Below are 23,003 nucleotides of genomic sequence, written 5' to 3' on the forward strand. Positions count from 1 at the left end.
TAAAGCTAATAGCAAGTATCGTATACCAACCAGAAAAACAAAAAAAAAACACAAAACAAACAATACTATCAAAATTTTTTAAGCCAAAATATTTGTATTATGCATTGCAAGTTGAAAGAACATGAGTTACATGTTCATACATATTCATACATACATAATATTCAATGCATAAAAAAAAGAAATACATAAAAACGAAATTATGCTCTAGCTGGCTTCGCGATGTAAAACAACAACGATTTTGGAGTCCAGCCTGCTGCTTACATGGTGTAAGTATTTATGCCCACACGAGCCGCTGCGGATGTCATGTCTTGTTGAATGACTTTTAAATGGATCAGTATCAATGCCACACTCCTTAAGTACAGATTTTACCCATCGATCGATTGTTTAGGATGAGGCCTGATAACGCAACAAAGTAGGAGCTATACAAAGCTCCAGTTTCTCGGTGAAAAAAGCAAATGAGAGAAAAGGTCATTGTTATAAAGCTAATATCGTTCTTGTTGATTTTCGCCAAAGTCGGAAATCTGTGCGCCGCAGTGAGAGCAAGGAGGGTTAATGGGAATTCTGGCAATGATAACGAGTGTTAAAGCAGGAATATTCCTACTTGTGGAAAACTGGCTTTGTTTAAAAACTTTCAATTAATAATTTTTCTTGATCGGTTAGCGAAGGCCTCAGAACAACTATTTCAGAAACACATAAAAATGGATATCACGCCAATGATGGCCAGTGTGGTAGGCTAATAACCCTCTAAAATTATTTTGATTAACACACTCGGTATTAAAGCAAAGGAGGTACAAGTGAAAAATAAACGATCTCTCCATGACATTGAGAATGTATCCAGTGCAGAACACTATGGATCATCACACTTTAAATATTCAGTGTTAGTTTAGAAGTAAAACGGTCCAAAGGTGTTGACAATTCATAGTGGTAATATGATTTAGGGTGTTCACTCTCTCCAAATCTTCAAACAAAGACATGTGTGTTTTTCACACGATTTCGTGTATAAACTCGGTGCGGCCGGATAAATGTGTTGGCAAGGTCTCTAATTCGACAGTGACTCTTTTTACTAGTCTGTAATAAGAGACTTGGGCTTTTAATGGTTTTATCTACTGGTAAAGACAACAACAAATGAATGGAGTTAAAAATAACACCTACATTTTTCCACTTCTGAGAAGGCGTAGTTTTTTGAAGATTAATTACAAAGCCTAATGTTAGCAACAAATTAAATGATAGATTAACATTTTTTAAGTCTAAGTTAAGATTGGCGACAAGATTCCCAGTACACCTTGAGGTGATTACGGGTTTTAAGGCTGGTAAAATCTTTCTTTCAAAAATAACTTCTAACTTCTAAATTAAACTGAGGAGGTTTTATAATTTAGTTGTTTTAGATAATAAATATATATAATAGATAAATCTAGGGGACCCGTCAGGTTTCTGAAGAATAAAAACTCTACTTTTCTTGTTTAACATATACTTATTGTCTTGCTCTTCTGAAGCAAATACCTTAGGCTTTCTTTTTGAGTTTTGGTGTATAAATAATGATATTTAAAAATCCTTGGCAGCATATAAGATAAACCAACTGTTTGTAATTTTGACCCATTGTAAAATGTTTCAATCTGCCCACTCTCTACGGCTTCTGACAGGTTCTTCGATGTTTTTTCCGAGTTCCTTCTTCCTCCGCTTGAAGTTTAAAGATGAGCTTGCTTGATTTTTTTTGAAAACTTAAGTTCCTCACTTGACTTGCCTATTTTCTATGCTGCGCGGGAATTTTCTTGGAAAAAATCAATATTTCCAAGGAGAAAAACAGCCCTGATTTAGTAAAAGTCATCGTTACAAAATAAAAGTGTTTCAAAAATGTTACTAGAGAACACTTTATCTAGAACATTTTTTATTTTCCCTGTAGTTTATTTATTTAGACTGATATTACAAAATTGAACAGACTGCTGTTTTAAACGGATAAGTGTTATCGACTTTTTATTCTCGACCTGAATACGCCGCACTTCTAATTTACAGAAAGGTGATACTGGATATTGCGATAGGCATTTCTATCACGGAAAAGCAAGTGAAAATGCAGGCCAGAATGTAAAATGAGGTGGGGCACCATCTTGTATTAGCCACTTGTTCTGTCTCCACTGCCAGAGTATCTCTTCCAGCAAAGGTGGTAGTTCCTCTTGAAGAAATTACAAGGTCCTATAAGATTATTCCCTATAAAGGATGTTCCAATGAAGCATATTTCGAAAATTTACAATGCTATCACCACTGAATGCAGGCTCGTTAGTGAACAAAATGCCATTTAAAATTTGATTGCATAAAATTACTCTCAATTACCCTCATTCAGTGCTTGAAACCTTTGAACCTTTGAAGATCATTTTCAGGCAAAACTTCTCAAACTGTAGAGCAAGCCATTTTTTCCTGAGCAGCAAGTTTTCTCGTACTCGTTGACGGCTACGCCTCCACATTTTGAAGAATACTTCTCTTGCAGCGCTTCTTTTATACCTGGGTCTCCCTTTATTCATATTATCAGGTTTGAATGATTCTCTTTCACCAAGTCCTCTTTGTATGTTGATGAATGTCTTAGCAGTTGAAACGTTTCTATTGGGATAAGCCTCAATATAAAGTCGTCGTGCTTGAATTGCATTTGCATGTGCTGTTCTGTAGCAAAAATTAATATGGCGATATTCAGTATTTGAATATTAAAGATGGGCCATCACAGTAGCAGTTGGATAATAAGCTCTCTTAATAGAAGCTAATTTTTAACGGACAGTTGTAATGACTTTTTGAAATTTCATTAAGTCCTGTTGGGTAAAATCACATTTACAGGTAAAATTCGAGTCGAGAATAAAAAAGTCGATTTGTGGCTAAACGGTAACACATCGACTAAAAACAAAAGTAATAATTTTTAAGGAATTGTGATTCTGCTTAAGGCAATCTGTTCTATTGTGCAATATCTGTGTAAATAATAATAATAATCAACTTTATTTCACATTGTGTCATAAATACATTACCTAAACATAATATACCAAACACAAAGGAAATCGGCGTCAAAAAAGGAAAAAGCACCAGATATTGTTACAAATTTCAATTACATCGTATTTACAATTATTTAAATTTTACAGAAAAAATCTTCTATGGAGTAAGGTTCTAACTCTATCAATAACTTTTTTATTGTATATTTAAAGATTTTTAGAGTTGCAATTGTTTTTACCTCATTTGGTAATTTATTATACAATCTCAGGCACATATAATAAGGACTCCTTTCAGTTAAGGTTAAACGGTGAATAGAGTAATTTACATTTAGGGTTCTGGTATTATATCTATGAAATATCTGTGGTTCGAAGTCCTTTCCATTTTTAAAGAAGAATATCAATGCTTTATAAATATATAAAGCATATACAGTAAAAATACCTTCAGTCTTGAACACCCCTCTACAGCTCTCTCTAAATTGCATTTTTCTGACAGTCCGAAGAGTTCTCTTTTGAACCACGAAAATTTTCTGTAGTTGACCACTACCCCCCCAAAAGATAATTCCATACCTCATGCGCGACTGAAAGTTTGCAAAGTACATAATTTTTAAAGTTTCCTTATTCATATAATTTGCAATAACTCGAATTCCATAACAAATTGAATTTAATTTATTTAGCAGATAATGAATATGTTCAGACCAATCAAGAAATTCGTCAATTTGTAAACCAAAGAATTTAGTGTTATTTACAATAGTAATATTTTCTTTACCTAACCGTATTCTTAATGGTATTTCAACTCTACATAATTTAGTTCTAAACATAATTAACTTCGTTTTCTCTTTGTTTAATATCAATTTATTTCCTAGAAACCAGTCATATGCCCTTGTAAAAATATCGTTGCCTTTATCACTAACGTCAGTGAGATTATTTCCACCTACAAGCAGGTTGGTATCATCCGCATAGCATATTATGCTCTCTTCTTCTGACTGTGTTACTAAATACAAGTTATTCACAAAAATAATAAATAAAAGTGGACCAAGAATACTACCTTGTGCTATGCCCAGACTATTTTCCTTAATATCCGAAAAATAACTAGTGCCATTTTGGGTTATTCTTTCTTGTTGCTTCCTTCCTATTAAGTATGATTCAAACAATTTTAGAACATTACCTCTTACACCATATAAATCCAATTTTTTGAGCAATAAGTCCCTGTCTATACAGTCATATGCTCTAGAAAGATCTAAGCACGTACCTAAAGCTATTCTTTCGCCCTCCAAGTGTTTTAAAATTGTTTTTATAAACTGAAATATAGCGGTTTCTGTTGATTTATTAGCTACATAACCATGCTGATGATTGTTGAACATTTTATATTTATTAAAAAACTCTAGGAGTCTTTTGCAAATAGCCATCTCAAATATTTTAGAAAACCCGGGCAAAAGGCTAATTGGTCTATAATTGGTAATTATTTCCGGATCTCCCTTTTTATAGATCGGTTTTATTAATGCTGTTTTAAGTTGGTCTGGGAATACGCCATTTTCAAATGATTCATTAATCAAAAGACACAACACTTTACTTGCATACGGGACAGAAATTTTTATTATACTGGTTGGAATCTCGTCTATTCCACTACTATGTTTATTTTTAATTTGTTCAGCCAAATGACAGATTTCATCTGGTGTTACCGGTGTTAAAAACATGGACTGTGAATTTACGGGTATTTTATTGGAAAATGGCCTTTTTTCTAGGTTTTCCAATAATTCAGGTACAACGTTCAACAGATATTCATTAAAATCATTTGACATTTGATTAGGATCCTCACTCATACCAATGTCAGCCCCTAAACTGTTTCCACCCAAAATCTCATTGCATATTGACCACATGCATTTGGTTTTATTATCAGAAAGCTTTAGCTTAATGTCATATGCCTGAGATCGTTCAGTTTTCAAAAGATTATCATATTTTCGCTTAACAAATCTGTATTCCTGTTTATATCGAGCACTTTGTCTAGCCAAAACTAACAAGATATCTAGTTTTCGTTTACATTCTCTAATCTCATCATTATCTTTATATGATTTTACACCACTAGCGTTTCTTATTGTTTTTTTAGGAAAACATTGATCAAACAGTGTAGAGAAAAGATTCATAAAAAGGTTCCACTCTTGATTGACATCATTCGTTTCTGACATAATTACATCCTCCCACTTTTGTTCTTGTAGGCATTTTATAAAGGTTTGCTTATTTTTTTCTGAAAAGATTCTTTTCAAATGAGCCATATGTTGTCTAAAATTCTCTAAAGGTAATATAATTTTCTGAGCAGTATGATCAGAAATGAAAGCGTCAAATACTAGAGTGTTTCTGTATTCACAATTCACAAAGATGTTGTCAATACAGCTTGCTGTATGTGACGTTACCCTTGTGTTTTCAAAAACCGTAGGCAAAAGGTTAAATGAAGCCATTAGTGAAATTAAGCTTAATTTGTGTTCATTTTCTCTAAGCATGTCTATATTAAAATCCCCCGCTATAACAATTTTTTTATTTTCCTTAAATATATCTAAGAGTACCTTTTCTAAGCAATATAAGAAGACGTCTATAATTCCTGATGGAGGTCTGTAAATTGACAAAACTATTAACCGATCTTTCTTAAATGTGCACTCTACTGCTGCGCACTCAAACACTTTTTTTATTGATAATTCACTTAGGTTATTTCTCGGTTTACACCTCACAGATTTATGCACATAAATAGCGCTTCCTCCATGTTCTCTATGTTCTCGACAGAAGGCACTTACTAGGTCAAAGTCTTTGATCACTAACGTTTTTAATTCTGCCTGATTTTTCCAGTGTTCTGTTACACACAGCAATTTACATGAAAGGTTATTTTGAAGCATGTTATTTATGCTGTCCACCGCATTCCCTAACGATTGGACGTTTTGATGAATTATGGAGCATTCATCTGCAGAGTGTCTCCCTTTATCAACTAAAGTATTTGTAACACACTCCTTTGACCGACAACCTGTACTCACTATTGGGGTCCCTTTTATAAAAAATCATTATAATTAATACTATTTCTATATGCTTTTAAATAAATAAACTACAGGGAAAATAATAAAAAACTCTAGGTAAAGTGCCCTCTAGTGACAGATTTCTGAAACAATTTTATTTTGTAACGATGCCCACTGCGTTAAAAATAAAATTAAAAAAAAAAAGAAATTTGACAAGCTATTACTCGGAAAATATTACGATTTCGAGTTTTTCTTACCATTATTTTACCACGTTGAATCTTTCCTCCTGTATATTGGAAACCAATTATGAAATATAATTCTTATTACAATTGTTAATTATGAACTGCTTTATTTGTGCTTCAACGCTACGTATCTATGATGTTGAATTAACGTTAGTTCTTGAACAAACAAACTGTAGTCAACAACTCCGTGTTTAAAAGTTTCAAAGCTTTAAAGTCTCGTATATACTGAAGATATTGAGCGTTCAGATGCAAATATTTGTTCAATTAAGTAAATGGAAATTCAGATGGAACTGAAACTATTAACTCATTATCAATAGAATCCAGATTGAAAGCCATCCTAATGTTATGTAAAAGGTGGGTTTAATATTTAATTTTCGGGACTCTTTAGCTTCAAAATCTGTATTCTGTACCCAAAATTCGCAACCTAAAAACTTTGGAATAATTCACTCTGATAACGTCGAAACATTATCAGCACACGTGTTTGCAAATAAATGTCAGCCGACCAAATGTCGACGAAACGTATGAACTGAACCCGTGGGACTCGACCTCGTAATACGAAAGCAAAAAGCTTCGAACGAGAAGATGGAGTGAGTAATAACAGCAAGCTGGGAATGTTACTTTTGCATTTTAATGCGTATGTAATGTAATTTTTGTGTTGCGCTTTTAGCGTATACAAACGGGCCCGTGCTAAATGGGAGTTAATAAAAATTTATTAGTCGCGCGTTGCTGTCAAAGCTTGTTTTTCTTTGGTAGTTAAATTTTCGAATACGGGATTCATGATCATCCAAACATTAAAATTAAATCGAACCACATTGCATTTATTTGGCAGAAAAAATTATCTATCTATCGTTATTTTTAGTACTTTTTTTATTTGACTTAATAGAGAAAAATATTTATCAACGATCGTCACTGTATTACATTGTTTACTAAAATGCTGCATGCTCAACGTATGCTCAACAACAAGCAACCTGCTTTTTTTAAAATATGGCCTCTAAAATACTGATGGGCTTTACATTTTTGCTGTCTTCAGCGCGCTGCTCTATACAGTCCGAAATAAACAGTCGCTTATATCACTGTCTGCAAATTTGAGTTTGTATAAAAAAAAGATTTTTGAAAAAGTAAATTTGAATTCGATTTGATAAAATGCTGTCTAACGAAGTTCTCAGCTATACAATGTGCATCAATCACTACTGGACTGAGGATTACTCCCCAGCAAGGTGGTGTTTCAAAAAACTTATTGTTGGGAGTGATTGACAGCAAAATGGACTGCGATTATTCCTCACATATTTGTACTGTTTCATCGTATATTAGTAAGCACCTCAGAAGGCTTGAATTGATCCATATAGTACAATTTAAGACTGAACGAGTTGACACAGTTTAATTGGGTTTTAAAAACAAAATCTACATGTTTTGTCAACTTAATTAGTTCTGCGGATCCTATATTTCTAATATTATTACGAAAAAATTGCCTGCTTCCCCATAACCAACTTTTAACACAGCGACGTGTATAGACTATAGGACTTTCAGCTTCCAGCGAGCAAAGAAAAGCGAACTAAAATATAGTTAACCGTTTGAGTTTTTTAAAAAATACAGCTAAAAAAATATGTCGAACACATATCGAAATTAGAAAAAATAATTTTGAATTGAATTTGATTAAATTCTGTCTCAGCTGTACAAAGTGGATCAACCAAGACTTGACTGAGAATTACTCCTCAGCAAGAAGATATTTCGAAAAATTTCTTTTTGGAAGTGAAAGTGAAAGGCTATTATGCAAGGCGAACTGAAGAATTGGATGCGCACTAAAGTATTATATTTGTAAATAGAGCACCCGGTATTAGAGTAATCTAATCGATTCTCCTCCATATAAATTCATATTTCAATTTTTCACGTCGAAATCAACCAGCTTTCCAAAGAGACAATACATAAGATCAACATACCGGGAGCAATTAAATTATATCTAGTGGCCAGGATCAGAATCTCATATAAATTACACTCAAAAGAAAATATCATATTCACAATAATAAAATGATTAATATACAGGGTTTCCCATGAGCAAAATAGATATTTTTGTGGTATATGGCCATAATTGGCCATGACGCACAATTTAAAAATATTTTCGCTTTTGCATTGTTACCGCTCCTAGCCAAAATCACTGGCAAGATAAAAATTTCAAATGGAACATTTAGTTTTTTATTGCATCTTCGAATTCGACATTAAAATCTAAACACTTCCACTAATTGTTCCCACACTTATCTGCCATCTTGCCATCAGCGTGATTTATTTAAGTTACACTTTCACAGGTGATGAATCTATTTAAAAACTGTTTATGTAATATCCCTAATATTTCATACAGGGAACGTCGAAAAAGTGCACTTTTGACACTAATAAAATAATAATAAAAAGTTTTTTTTTTTAAAGCATGCCTACATGTTTTTCAATGCCATTGATTAGGCCTACAAATTATCTACAAAATGATTATACATGTCCCAATACCTATCTCTTACCGTTTTATAAGAAATAAAAGATATTAGACGCGCTTACGAAGATTACACGAACTTTGCCATGGCTAACTTTTATTTTAACTCGTCATGCAGACAAGTATCGTCAGGTGGTAGGGTGAAATAACTGAATGTGTCTTAGTAATAAAAGTTCGAAATAAACACCGCTTTCAAAATAACAATTAATGTAAATGTTCAATATGTAACCCATTTTACACTAGCCATTTCTTAATGCGGATCATGGCAGACCTCGTGGTCACGCTCTCTATTTCAGCTCATTTTAATGAGTCTAAAGTTCGAAATATTCGAATAATTGATTCGTCAACATTATTTCAGTTGATTTTCTGTTGTCCAAAGATGTCGACTATGTGTCTATTAAATTATTTTAAGTCAGAAATCTGGGTCCTCGCGAGTGTCAATTAGGGATAGCAAAATCTTCTTCCTGTCAACGGAATTTCTTGAAATGTCTAAATCTTTTTCCGTTGTGTGCGTTGCCGGCTTCGGCAAAACTGTCACAGCTTTAATACTTCTATTTTCCAGATAATTTTTCTTGAACCTTTTGAATTTAGTACGATTTTTAGGAGGCAAATATGGATACCTTTCTTTGACCAAACTGCAAGTTATTTTACAGCTCTGCTTTACTCCCCATGTACTACGAATAAATTTAGAACTTCAGCAGAAGAATATGGATAATTTTGCATAATTTCAAGGCTTCAAACCGAACGACATTCAAACTCCAGACGCCTTTTCTTGTAATTTTTCGTCAATTTCAATTTATTGACACCTAATTATATGTTTCTGTATGGCGAGTTAGAATAGAGACCAGTCATGGTTATCCTCGTGCAATCTTTATTAACGGGCCTAACACGTAAATTGTTATGAGTGCCGCAAAAACGGTATAAAAACACGTTTAATCATTTTATAAATAATTTGCTGGCTTAGTCAACGGAATTGAAAAACATGGTATGGTATTGCATTTATGCATTTAAAGAAAATGAAGTTTTATTACTACAATATTTCTTTCAAAAGTGCTTTTTCGGCATCCCCTGTATATTGTCAATGTTACACGCACAGTTTGTAAGTACATTCATTAGCTACTACCTGTGAAATTGTTGATTGATTAATTCATCTTTACTCCAAACTATCACACCTTATCGAAGTCGAGTTTTAAGAAAAATATCTATTATTATTTTTTTGCGAACAAAATGGCAGATAAATGTAGGAACAATTAGTGGAAGATTTTTTATTTTTTTTTTGTTGAATTGCAAAATGCGATAAAATACTATACGTTCCTTTTGAAATTTCAACATTGCCGCTGCTTTCGGGTAGAACCGGCATCATTCAGTGCCAATTATGGCTATATACCACCATAATATCCACTTTAGTTCCTATAAAACTTCTAATCGACGGACGGCATATTATATTGCAAGAAGATTATTTTATTAAATGAAGTTGAGCATACGAAACTAATCAAGCCCTATAGTTCATGAAATAAAATAGAACATTTAAGAGGTTGGAAATTAAAAAACAACCGCCATTATTAACAATGAAACAGATGAAAAGACCAAAGAATCGGTACTAATCAGGGTTACATAATGTGTTGAAACCATTTTTACAATACCCAAGGCTCCCAGTGGCAATAGAACCCACAAGCTCCCACCACAGAAAATACAAAAAACTACATTGTAAATTATGACTTCTGTACCAAGGATTAAATTTGGTCGCCCTACAGTCGTTTTCTCTGGCAGCCATCTGGATATTGGATTTTTTGAGAGTAGTTTTGGAATATGTAAATACTACTGGCCTTTTAAGAACTTTTGCGAGGTAAATGATGTCTTCCGCGAAATATGCCGAAGAGTTTCTCGAAAAATATGATGACAGGTTTCCAGCCCTTTTTAATCAGCGAAAATTGTCTTTGCCGGTCCAACGCATAATAGATCAAAAAGTAATATTAATGAAACTAGCACAAACTAGACGGTAGGGCAATAACAAAAGTTGGAGCAAAGTTTCACGCGAAATAACCCCTAATTCTTCTCTCGCGTCCCGGCCTTCGCTGTTTTATAAATGACATTTCCAAGTAAATTCCGCCGGCAAGTTAAGGCGTAACTTTACTAGTATGATTTCGACTAAAAGATTCCGACTCTAAATGACATTGTTTCTGTACTTTATTTAATCTTCAGGTGGGAGAAAAAACGTCTCTGCGTAAAGTTTCCCGGCAGTTTCCCAGAACGATTTCCTACTTATAGTCGCCGCGCCGGAAGAGTTCCTTTTCGGGAGCAGATAAAAGTTGCGCGGGATACTGGCGTCGGGGTTGTAAAGAAAACGCATAAAACAGGTAAAAAGCCGCAAAGAAATTGAATTGCGATGAACGTTTCCTTTTAGAATAATTGAATAATACAGTTTTTTACGGAAACGGTGCCTTCTCCTTTCTGACTTTATATACTCAACCGGCGTTTTACTTATATTTCTAGTTTTATTTTGAATTTGTCCCCTTCATTACCAATCCAAAGACCCATTGGTTTTCATGGAATATTTGTCTTTAATGCAAATATTAACAACAAGAAAGGGCAATCTTGACGTCACCCTTAATATGGACCCCTTCCTCACTCTATCTGAGAAATTCATAGCAACCGGCGACCACCAGCTAACAAAAACTAGCCAAAACTATCTAGATAAGAGCTGATCAAAATTAATATACTATCAAGAATCAACACGTTTCCGTTCTTGATTATATACAAGGGAAAGGTACGGATTCTGATTTTCTGTTTTCTTTGCTTTAATAATACGTTTATATAACAATAATAATAATAATAATAATAAACTGTCTTTAATAATAATCAAGATAATACAATGTAAGTTATAATTCAATAGTAGTGACATTCGCAAATTGCGCTCTTCCATGAAGTAAATAAAGAAATTATCAAAGGAAATAGACACAACTTATAATAATATTTAGATCCATGCAATATCATACTATTATTTTTTAACACTATGACGATTATTATACACCCGTACATACTTCGTAACCACAAGAAATAGACACACATCATAAACTCTTGTTTGAAGGACTTTATCGAGGGGAGGGGGCGAAAGGTATTTCATTAAATATTTAAACTGCGTTATAGCTAAAAGATCTCTGGAAAGTTATTTAAGTGTATCTAAAAACACAATATCCTTTTCTTGACTGTCTCTCAGTTCACAAAGTCTCTATATTCCTTTAAGGCAATATCTGATCAAAAACATTTGTATCTTATATGTGACCTATTTTGAAGTTTTATTAAAAACAGAAGGTTTTCGGTTGCCCAAGGGGCTGGCGGTCTCTTAATTCTAGCTGTTTTAATGTAGCATGAATATCAAATAAATAATTCATATTATTCTTTAAAAAGTCAATTTGTACGTTTATATCATCAAAACAGTACAAAAGTCCCAGTTAATTAATAGACTATTCATAAACAATTCATTATCCAATACCGAAAAATCTTTAAAGGTTGGACGGCAGGGATCTGAGATATCATCATTAACTTGAATATTGTCACACATGCATAAATCAGGAAGAGTTAACAACATCAACATTAAAATCTTCGACAAACATAAAAAAATCAAACAGAAAAATAAGTGCGGAAAAGAAATTTTCCAGAGAGTCGAAACATTGATGTATGTTGTTCTACATTATTAACATTATCATATTCAGAGATATCTATAACCTTAACTTAAAAATAACTGAGATAATAAAAAGCCACCACGTGTTCGGTGGTCAGTCCTTACAATGTTATAGCCATTATATCTGGGCGACAGTTACCAGATCTCTTAACTGTGTTTATTATTTTTATTAATATTTAATTAGTTTTGACAGTGGCGGAGCTAATGTTTAATAAACGTCTATACTATTACGAATACATTTACTGACGGTCAGAACGGACCAATGTCAAAACACCATGATTAAAATCTACTATTTAGAGTGTTTCAATTTAAATGTCGTCTTTAACTTCCTCCAAACAAGTCTTAGTTTTTATTTCATTGTAAGGAAAATAGTTTTTTTGTAAAAGTCAAAGCTGCAACAATATTTTGTTTGCTTTTGAATGTGAACAAGAAATTGGGTACCTGTTTAGAAAATTTGAGAAATACATAAGTCGCATATCGTTTGTTTGAGGTTATAATGATGCCGGTAATACGTCAACCATCTGCTAGCGAACAGCTTGAAAATAATAACAAAACTATGTTACACTTGGCTTGACTTGGCATATATGTTACAAACTAGTAAACAAAGTTATTCAATATTCAACGAGAGGGGTCAAACAGTAAATAATTAGCAGTCATGACCTTATACAATATGTACGATCCATTATTTCCCAACCAAAACCAGATCGATTGAGCTTTATGTATTTTTGACGCCAAGGCCGAGTGTTTCACAGTTCCTATAGAGAATAATATAACGTCCTTTGACAGTCCACGATTATCATTTTTTTTGTGCCACACACTTTGTGGATTGATTTGTTCGTAATAATCATTGACCTTGTATACCAAGGAAACTCAACAAACCCATTTTTGATTTTCGATTGGCACATGTTTTATGCGGCCTTGTTATTTGCGCATGTCAATTGGCACTACGACCATGCTCTTGAACAGAAAAACTTTACGTTAGGCAAGGTTAAGATATTTGTCCGGTTAATTTTGTGATTAGCTAAGTACAGTACAGATATAGAAATTGTTAGAGATTAATTTTCAACGAAACTGGCAGAATGATACAAGCAGTCGTCGTCACAAGAAGTAAAAGAAAGACATTCCAAACCGCGCTTATTACTTGACATTTGACACACCTAGTCGAGACAGTCTATTAAAAATCGCTTTTTAGAAAATTAGTTTATTTATATATGTTGCTTTGGTATAAATAGCATGCGTTAATCTGATGCTATTAGAAAAAACTGTTTCCTTTACTTAATCGATCCACCAATCTAAATAAGGTAAAGGTAAGGTAAATAAAAGTAAATATGTATTACATACAAACACAAACACATTGCCATTGAGGGATCTTCAACATAGGAAAGTTAGTATATAAGATTTAAAAGACAAAATTTTACACAGGAACATTGAATGGTAGTTTTGATTTAGCAAAAAATATTTTAATATTTTTTTAAAACAGTTTTTTTTTCAAGGTTTGGGTACAGTGGCTATTTATTTTAAATAATTCATTTAGGCTTTTTATACCCATATAGTTTGAATCTTGTGGTCCAACGTGAAATCTTGGAAACGGTAGGTGGTACAGCTTTTTATTCGTAATGTTATATTCATGCGTTTCGCATCTCTTAATGATATTTTTGTTATGATTTTTTGTGAACATTGTTAAAGAATAGATATAGAGATAAGGGATGATAAGGGATAAGGTAATAATTTCTACGTGAGTCTGAGCTTCTTATGACGGCAATTGATCTTATGACTCTTTTTATGGAATAAACATTTTATAAAAATAATAAAAAACAATGTGAATTAATTTTCAGTAGTCCATGTGAGTTGTTGATCAATAAATAATCCCAAAAATTTTATTGCAGAATCATTTAATAAGGACTTTTTAATAGAATGCTGGAATTTATTATTCCATTTTTGACGGAAAATTCTATTAATTATATGCCTGATTCTTCCTTTGTCTTAATATCTTGTTTTCATTTTTCCGATATCATTGGAAGCGTCAACGAATGACACAGGAAGTTAAAGATATCGAAGGACTAGCCAAATATACGTAAAAAAGCTTTGGTTGCCACCAAAGGTCCCTGCGGTGTGCCCTTTGTTTAGTGGACCATTTCTGTCAGTTGGAACCCGTCAGTTACGTAGGACCTGGTTCAGTTGAGATGAGTTCGTCTAACATCTTTGTTAAAGAGGCTATTTTTTACATTTTACCAAGAAGCTTCCACAGGCTACAGTAACATTTTCAAGAAAGAATCTAGCAGATTTGTAAATAGTTTGAAGGGAACTCGCAATTTTCTTGACCAATGCGAGATTCCAATCGTACATACGGGCCGCTCTGTTTTGCGAAATAAAAAAACATAGAAAATGTTCTAGAACCATTTTTATCACCATTTTCGTTATAATTAGTACTCTATTTTCTCATGATGCATTAAAAAGGTACGTGTGTAATCAGTACGGAACTGAATTTGATTTATCTCAAAGCCTGCTGCAATTTCCCAAGTTTACATAATTATTCCTCGCATGACTTGACTTGTACCTAATAAACTTCAAATTTCTGAAGTCCTAAGTTGGTCCGATATCTGTTGAGGGAATATTAAACGGGTTGTCGCGAGCTATGGCAACGTCAAATTAATATACCTTCAGTTCTGGAGTTTGAACATAGTTTAATAGGTATATATGATATTAAGCGAGGACAAATTCTTTAAAGAGAAATATCGAAATTGCCCTGCCAATTTTAAATTGGACGGCATTAAAAAAAACTCTTAGGAAATCTATTCGCGAAAACTAGCGAAAGCAACTAAATCGGGGCTCGAGTGGTAAATCACTCGAAATAGGCTCTTTTATTGCCGGACCCAAACGTAATAAGTAACCATTGTTTTTCAATTACATGAAATTAGAGAAACCTTCCTTGTTTTAATTCGTCTAGGCGTAGATAAATTGCGGTATTGCCAGCATACGTGAGCTCTATACCAAGTGCCGAATTCGGATTGTACGAGGCATAGCCTCTGAAAGGAAGTAATTTGAGGTAAAATTCGTAAAGCGATACGTGGAAAAGAAAATTAAATTCTAAGTCTAAGATCGCAATTAAAATTTCGACGAAAATTTGTGATTGCAATAGGATGGCATTTTACATATTTACTTCGACAGAAATTAAGCGCTGTTATACACCACAAACAGGTATTTAAAATTTTTGCAGCTCACATCTAAGATGTAAGAAAACTTAAAGCTAGTTTTTTTTCAAAATTTTGTTAGTTAGTTAATTTGGGAGAGAACTACTTCGTATTTATCGAATTTATTCTCAATCCTAAGTATACAGGTTAAAATGTGGACCATGTACTTATATATTGGACAAACAGGGAAATCTTTTAATAAAACATATTAGCACAAAAGATCATATAAAAATAGGATTTCGGATTCCCCCATTCCCCATTCCCACCATAGATTTACATTCGAAAACCACAAAAGAAAAAACTGTTATACAGAAATAAATATTTAATGAAAATCTGAAACAACGTTTGCTCCCTTTTAACTTGATTTAAGATGTTTTCGCATCAGAAATTACAAAATAATTGTTGAGAATTTTTACAAGATGTATTTAAATGTAGAGAAGCTTCAAATTGCTCAGCTTTAAAGTACTCAATCTACCTTCTCTAATATTTAAATATAAATCCAAAATTATGAAAGTTGTATAAACATGTTTTTGTTTGATCTTCTTGTGATCGCAGAAATAATTTGTTTGAATTTAATGGTTTACATCAATTGGAATTCCGAAGAGCTCCAACTAATGATAGAGTAATTACTCAGAATTTATGAGGAATTACTCTACTCTTTACGCTTGACCTCGTGAGATGAGAAAAGGTAAAATTTCCAACAGTGTTAAATTTACTTACTAGTTCAACTTCTGTAATTTGATAATTCTGTGGATAATTAATTCATGGGGTATATTGATTATTTTTGTGAGCGTTATTTATTAGGCAAAATTCTTACCCAACTGCAACATTGCTCTTGACTTTTTTGTCAGAAATTCTGACTTGTTTATTGATAGGAAATTTTTTGACTAACTTTGTTGTCGTGAGATTTAACCAATCGACCTTTTCACATCCCTAAGGAAATACTCCCTTAACGTTATCCTAACGCGTGATTCCACGTCTTTCAGAGCGTGTCTATATCTATTAAATGAGGGAACTGAAACTTACCGACGACTGTCATGTAAGAGTGTTCTGTGACTGTTTGAAACGAAGGCGCCTCTCCCGAGACCTCGCATCGATATATGCCGCTGGATGAAAGTTGAACCGAACACAGGATAACGGCGTTCTGCGTGGAATTATGTAGCTGGAAAAAAAAACTTTGATGGACGCTAAGAGCTACTTCGAACGTTGCCATTTTTCATAACCACATCCGCTTAACATTTGAAAATAGCCGAAATATATAGCAATTACTCTATTTCTAACGAATATAAAAGGATTTTTTGTATGGTCAAAGAGTTATACTTCTGTTCATCAAAGGCCGCCAGCGACGCGTCCCCTGACGACGCTGTTAAAAGCTTCAGCGTCAACCTTTCCGGCGAAGGTATAAAAATTCCATTAATATTTAAATTGCTCTATCACGGATCAAGCTTCATCTTAATGAAATGTAAACAGTTTGTGGACATTTCGCGTACATTTATAATTTCTTCTTATTAAATGTTTGCGTTTCTCTAGAAATTTTCCGACCTAGTATAACTAGCCAGGGACGTTTCTCTTTAGAAGATGTTGAGGGGTTGAGGAGATTTTAAAGAAAGTGGATTGCGCTTGACAATGCTCCTTTTTGTCGTAATAGCCTTTATCTTGGATCACATTTCACGGATTTCATTTCGCCCACACTGCGGAGATTTTTTTGTTAGCACACAAAATCCCTTATCCTTATCAAGTAAATAACATTTCGTTCGATTTTGCAATGATTTATATTTTTTGTCTCTTTCATTTGTTTCTTTGCGTCCACCCATTGAAAAGACAAAATGTTGGAATTCTCCGAGGAAATTATCCCAATTTATCGCCAACCCTAACGAAGTTCAAAATGAAAGAATGCCTCTTGAGTTGCTTTATCTGAATAACTAAAATTATTATGACGATGAAGCTGAATCATAAAAAAATCATTTAGTGACGTCATTCTCTCACTCTGAAACCATTATATTATGTTTCAAGAAGAGATCTTGGTAATAGTTTTTGAAAACAAATAATATAATGAAGTTTAGTTAAATATTATCAATATTATTCAGTAAACATTCAGTTTTTTATTTAAAAAAACTTCTGCTAGCTTTTGCTCCTTTATTGCAAAAAAAATGGTCCGCTGCCTGAAAATTTTACAAATATGCAGTTTATAAATCTTCTCTCTTGCCTTCTATCTTTTTTTTCTACATGTCGGGGTCGTTCTTCTATAAAAACGCATCAAAAAAATTTACCATTAAAAAATTTTTTGATACTTTGCACAGAAGTTCAAAAAGTTACCAAAACTTATGAAAAAAACAACCTTAGTAGTTCAGAATCTGACGCATCTACCTCGGACTTTATTATAATTCACAAAAACTAATATAATTTTTTTATTTAAACAAAACTGCGAGTTATACATGTTATTACAGTTGATGTTTAATTTGCTACTATTTTTCTTTCAGATATTCCATTTCTCTATAGTTTCTATTACTCAAGTTATAACATCGTTTACAATATACTGTTACATTTAAGAAAAAAGTTTTGTAATGCAAGTGAAAGGCCCCGTAGCAGCCGTATCTCAGAAACAATTGCTTGAAATTTCTTGACCAGTATAGTTTTTTTTTCTTAAAAATCCAAACTTTTCATATTAAATAAAAAGAATATGTTTCTGTTTAGTTTTTGAAATTGACAATTTAAAGGCAAAATAAAAACGTACCTTTTTTAATTTAAAATCAGAATGTTAGGACCTCTGGAAGGAGGCCTATAACCTTTTCATTATTGTTCATATAATTAGCTTCGAAACGAATAAGTCCAGTACCGTGTCCTTCGCTATATTGCTTGTTAAGTTAGTTGTCGACCTGACTAACTACTAAGTTTGAAAACGCTTAAAACTCGAGGCTAATGTTCCTGTTCAAAGTTATTAATTTCTGTTGTTTTTGTCCTCCCATTCTGTCAAAAATAGGATTTTGGTCACCAATACGAATGACTCGTCTCAATTTTTGGTACCGTACCATAGTACCAACTATGGACGTAATACATCATTCATCGCAAGTTCGGCCCGGCTGGCCAATGTAAACGAGCATTTGAACATTTTTGCTACTGAGGGTAGGTTTAGGAAAAAGATTCAAGCAAGAATAACATAACATAGCTTATTTTTTATTTTACTTTATGTTTCTCTCCTTAATTTGCGAAATTGTAACGTAGGCTTTTGCTTTTAGTTTTTACTTTTGTACCAACCTGTAATTTAATTGTGCATTTTTCCTGTTTTTATGTATGAATTTCCTCTGATCGTAAAATTGACCACTGCGGGATACCAAATTTAAAAAAAAAAATGCAGACAATATTCTATGAAATATTGGCCTGTTCCGGAAGTTTTAACTAACATTGTTAATTTAAAACGTTTTTAAGAGAAAATAATAATAAAACTGTGTGGCGTTGTACCTAAAATGAAGTGTCGCAAGAGTTCTCAGCTTTTTAATTATTGTTTAACATGCGCAAAATTCAAAGGTATAAAACAATATAGATATAGATAGAGTTTGTTTATATCTTAAAGAAATATTACCTTCCATGCAAAATTTTGACAGACGGCTTGAAAAGTGGTCTCAAATACATGAAAATATCAAAAATTAAGCCGTACATACAAGAGGGTAAACCAGACTGCATAAGGCAATTAAAAAATATGTATTGATGGAGAAAAAGAAAACATTATACTGAGCAATCAATTTTTGGTAGTTTTGACGCACTTTTGCCTATTCTGATTAGTGTTACGTTTTCTTTTCCTCTATCGGTATTTTATTAGATACAACTACCTTAAAGAGAAACACAAAATTATCTGTATGGTTCTTGGTTTTTCATGTGAGCATTCTAGAACATTCCTAGAACTTTGCTGCTAAAAATGGTTGTGTTCCGCACTTTTTTCAATTTCATGTGACGTACTTTTGTATTAAAATTGAGATATGAAGGTAGCGATGATTTTTTTTAATTCGCTTTAAGCTAAGCTGAGATAGTCAGGATATTTTTTTAAATTCATTTTAACTCTGAAGTAGTAGAGAGTAATTTAAAGGTAAAGGTTGAACTCAAATAAACCTTAGTATATTTAAGGAAATGTTTTTTTCTACTCCCGTCTGTAAAATACCTAATTACCCAGCGATCCAGCGTGCGGAAAGCGCCACTTTACCACGTCAGTTTCCTTTCCCATGAATCCGAGCCACTTCGGACATTTCCGGGATTTTACCGCACGGATTTGGAAGGAATCGGATGTTTTCAGAGATATTTCCCACGCTTTGAATTTTGACGTTTGTCAATTCTGACAATCATGTCAGTGAATGTACTCGTGTTGCTTTGCGAAAAAAAATGTAAGCAAAAACTAACGGTCGTAGAAAAAGTATAGTATGCAACACGTTCGGTAAACTTTTTAACTCACTCGTTTATTGAACACTCGCTCCACTCGTGTCAAATAAACTCGTGAGTCAAATGCCGTTTACCGCACTTGTTGCATAATATAATATTTTCTACTCCCATCTGTAAAACACCTAATTATCTACACACCGACCTAGCATACGGGAAGCGTCCCTTTAACGAATGTTTTCGGAGGTATTTCCCACGCTTTGAATTGAATTTCTCACGGTCATGTCAGTGAATGTATTCGTGTTGTTTTGAGAAAATGTACTCAAAAACTAACGGTCGTAGAAAAAGTACAGTATGCAACACGTTCGGTAATTTTTTAAGTTACTCGTTTATTAAACACTTGCTCCGCTCGTGTCAAATAAACTCGTGAATCAAATGCCGTTTACCACACTTGTTGCATAGTATATATATATATATATATATATATATATATATATATATATATATATATATATATATATATATATATATATATATATATATATATATATATATATATATATATATATATATATATATATATATATATATATAATATGGTACAGCCCTAGTCTTAAAATCAGGAATATTAGCTATTTGTTTGCAAGTACCGAAATCAATTTTATGGCCTGTCTGATGTTGGTGCTGAAACAAAGCAGATGTTGTTTGTTTGTTTCTTATGGCTAAACGATGTTCCTCGAGCCTGGCTGAAATCCTTCTGTTGGTCTGTCCCACATACGTCAGGCTGCACGATCCGCATGCTACACTGTATACTCCTTGGTTTTCCAGAGTAATTTTTTGTTTTGGGTTTCTTAGTATTGCTCCGATGGTATGACCAGGTTTGTATGCCGTTGATATGTCGTGTTTCCGTAATATTCGGTCGATTTTGTCAGTAACCCCTTTGATGTATGGCGGGACAGCGATCGATCTTCGGTGGGTCTCGTCCTGCACTCTCTGCTGCGGCTGTTGTTGTTTACCGATTGCATTGTTGATGATGCGCCTTTGGTATCCGTTTTGTCGAAGACAGGTACTAATTTTTTTCAGTTCTTCATCTCTGTTCCTCTCGTTTGTGAGCCTGAAGGACCGAGCAATTAATGTATATGCCACTGCCTGTATCTGATGAGATTTAGCGTTCAGATATCTATTAGTGTGTGTTGGTTTTCTATAGACAGTGTGTTCCAAATGTCCGTCTTCGGTCCTTGCGATGTGCACATCTAAAAAGGGCAGACTGTTATCCTCTTCAAGTTCTATTGTTAATTGAATCCTTTTCAGATGATCTAGGAATTTCAAAAGCTCGTCTTTGCCAAAAGGCCATACAACAAATACGTCATCAACGTATCTTGTCCATAGTTTTGGCTTCAGATTTGCCTTCCCTCTTGCTTTCTTTTCGAAGTAAATCATGAAGAGGTTGGCAATCGCAGGTGAGAGAGATGATCCCATTGCTGCTCCATCTATTTGTCGGTAAATTTTCCCGTTGTACATAAAGTAAGCGTTTTTCAGGCAATATCTTGACAGATCTATTATGTACGGCGGAAGATCTTCGTTTTCTTCTATAAGCAAGAGTGCCTCTTCTACTGGAATGCTCGGGTAGAGGGATTTGACATCGAAACTTGCCATAATGTCGTCCTTGTCCATCCTGAGAGAACCTAAAATCTGAGTGAAATGTTCTGAGATGTTTTTCCAGCTTGCATAATGGTGAGTTAAAGGCGCTTACGATTGCACGCAGGGGAACCCCGTCTTTATGGATCTTTGGGAGCCCGTAGTTTCTTCTTTGTATCCTCGTTTATTGATGAATCGAGAATTTTGGACTTAGTTGTTTTTTCCAAATATGTCGTAGGATCTCTGGTGACTAGTTTGTATATTGGGTCGTTCAAAATATCCTCCAATTTTGCATTACAATCCGACGTATTCATGACGACAGTGGCATTTCCTTTGTCTGCTGGCATTATTAGAATATTTTCGTTTTTGTTTAGATTCCTTAAGGCTTGCATTTCTTCTCTGCAGAAGAACGGGCTGTAACGGGGCACTGGTAACAAAGCAAGTCAAATACGTACTATTAGCCGAGGCTCCATATTGCCCGGAACGTTCTTTCTCGCAGATATAAATCTTTATTTCGCATATTCCGCGTTAGTCAGTTTCAGCAAATATCTGCGAGTTACTTGTTCTCATCTCACAGTTCAGCGCGTCGAGGAACCAATTTAAGTTATAGATTTTAAAGGTCCTCGAGAATATCTAACGCCGTTGTCCGGCAGTTTGATAAAGGTCCGGTATTCAATCTATTTCCAATTTTTGTCGATAGTTTGCCCCTGAAAACCTACCGGCGATACATCACGATTACCGAGTTGCCGGCGAACTTCTCGAGTTACAAAATTGATTATGTCGTTGGGCTGTAAAACGGTAAGAGGGACATTTTTCAGCACAATTGCGACAAAAAGGAGATCTATTACGAGCTTCAAAGTTCCAACGAAACGCTCGTTACTCCCGTTGTATATAATCCGGAAAACAGTAACAAGTCTAGCTTTACGAGCTTTAGGCTATTTCGAAGTGATCGTACCATATTCGGCGCTGGACATAGCAAAATGCAAGTTTATCTGTAGTTTATTCAAATTAGTGCTACTGACATGTTGATTCGGAATGATAAACAAAGTTACAACTACGATATGCCCGCCGGTGGGTGTGAAATGACAAGACAAGAGAAAACTTCCTTAATTGCTTGCACTGTTAAACTAATGAAGAATTTAATGAATTCATTTTCTCTGTTCCCCAAATCGAAAAAATATGTTCTATTTCATGGTCAGTTATTTTGACTAACTTTTAAGAAAATGTTTCAATATCCGGTTAAACAAGAAGTTATATCAAATTACATATCATCAAATCATCATCATCATTATCAAATGTTCATTTGATAAAGACACGGTGTTGTCGAAATAATTTTCATGTAAAAATAATATAATAAATATAAAAAAAATAAGAAAAGATATTAAAAAAATCTGAACTTTTAGTTCTTATTTCTTTTGATAAATGGATTTTCATCAAGTTAAAGCCACCT

The 23,003-nt window shown here is 33.7% G+C and overlaps 1 protein-coding gene across 2 annotated transcripts in view; it reads right to left on the minus strand.

Annotated features, from left to right (window-relative positions):
* The window catches only part of LOC132705194 (uncharacterized), a 361,276-nt gene that overhangs the window by 25,097 nt on the left and 313,176 nt on the right, over window positions 1–23,003 (minus strand). For both annotated transcript variants that reach the window (XM_060675650.1, XM_060675651.1), the window contains exon 3: window positions 16,577–16,712. In XM_060675650.1, coding sequence (XP_060531633.1) covers window positions 16,577–16,712 — 136 coding nt within the window. The remainder of the gene's footprint in view (window positions 1–16,576; window positions 16,713–23,003) is intronic.

This window comes from Cylas formicarius, unplaced genomic scaffold (genome assembly GCF_029955315.1).
Source record: "Cylas formicarius isolate icCylForm1 unplaced genomic scaffold, icCylForm1.1 PGA_scaffold_7__23_contigs__length_41026272, whole genome shotgun sequence".
Classification (NCBI taxonomy): Eukaryota; Metazoa; Arthropoda; class Insecta; order Coleoptera; family Brentidae; genus Cylas; species Cylas formicarius.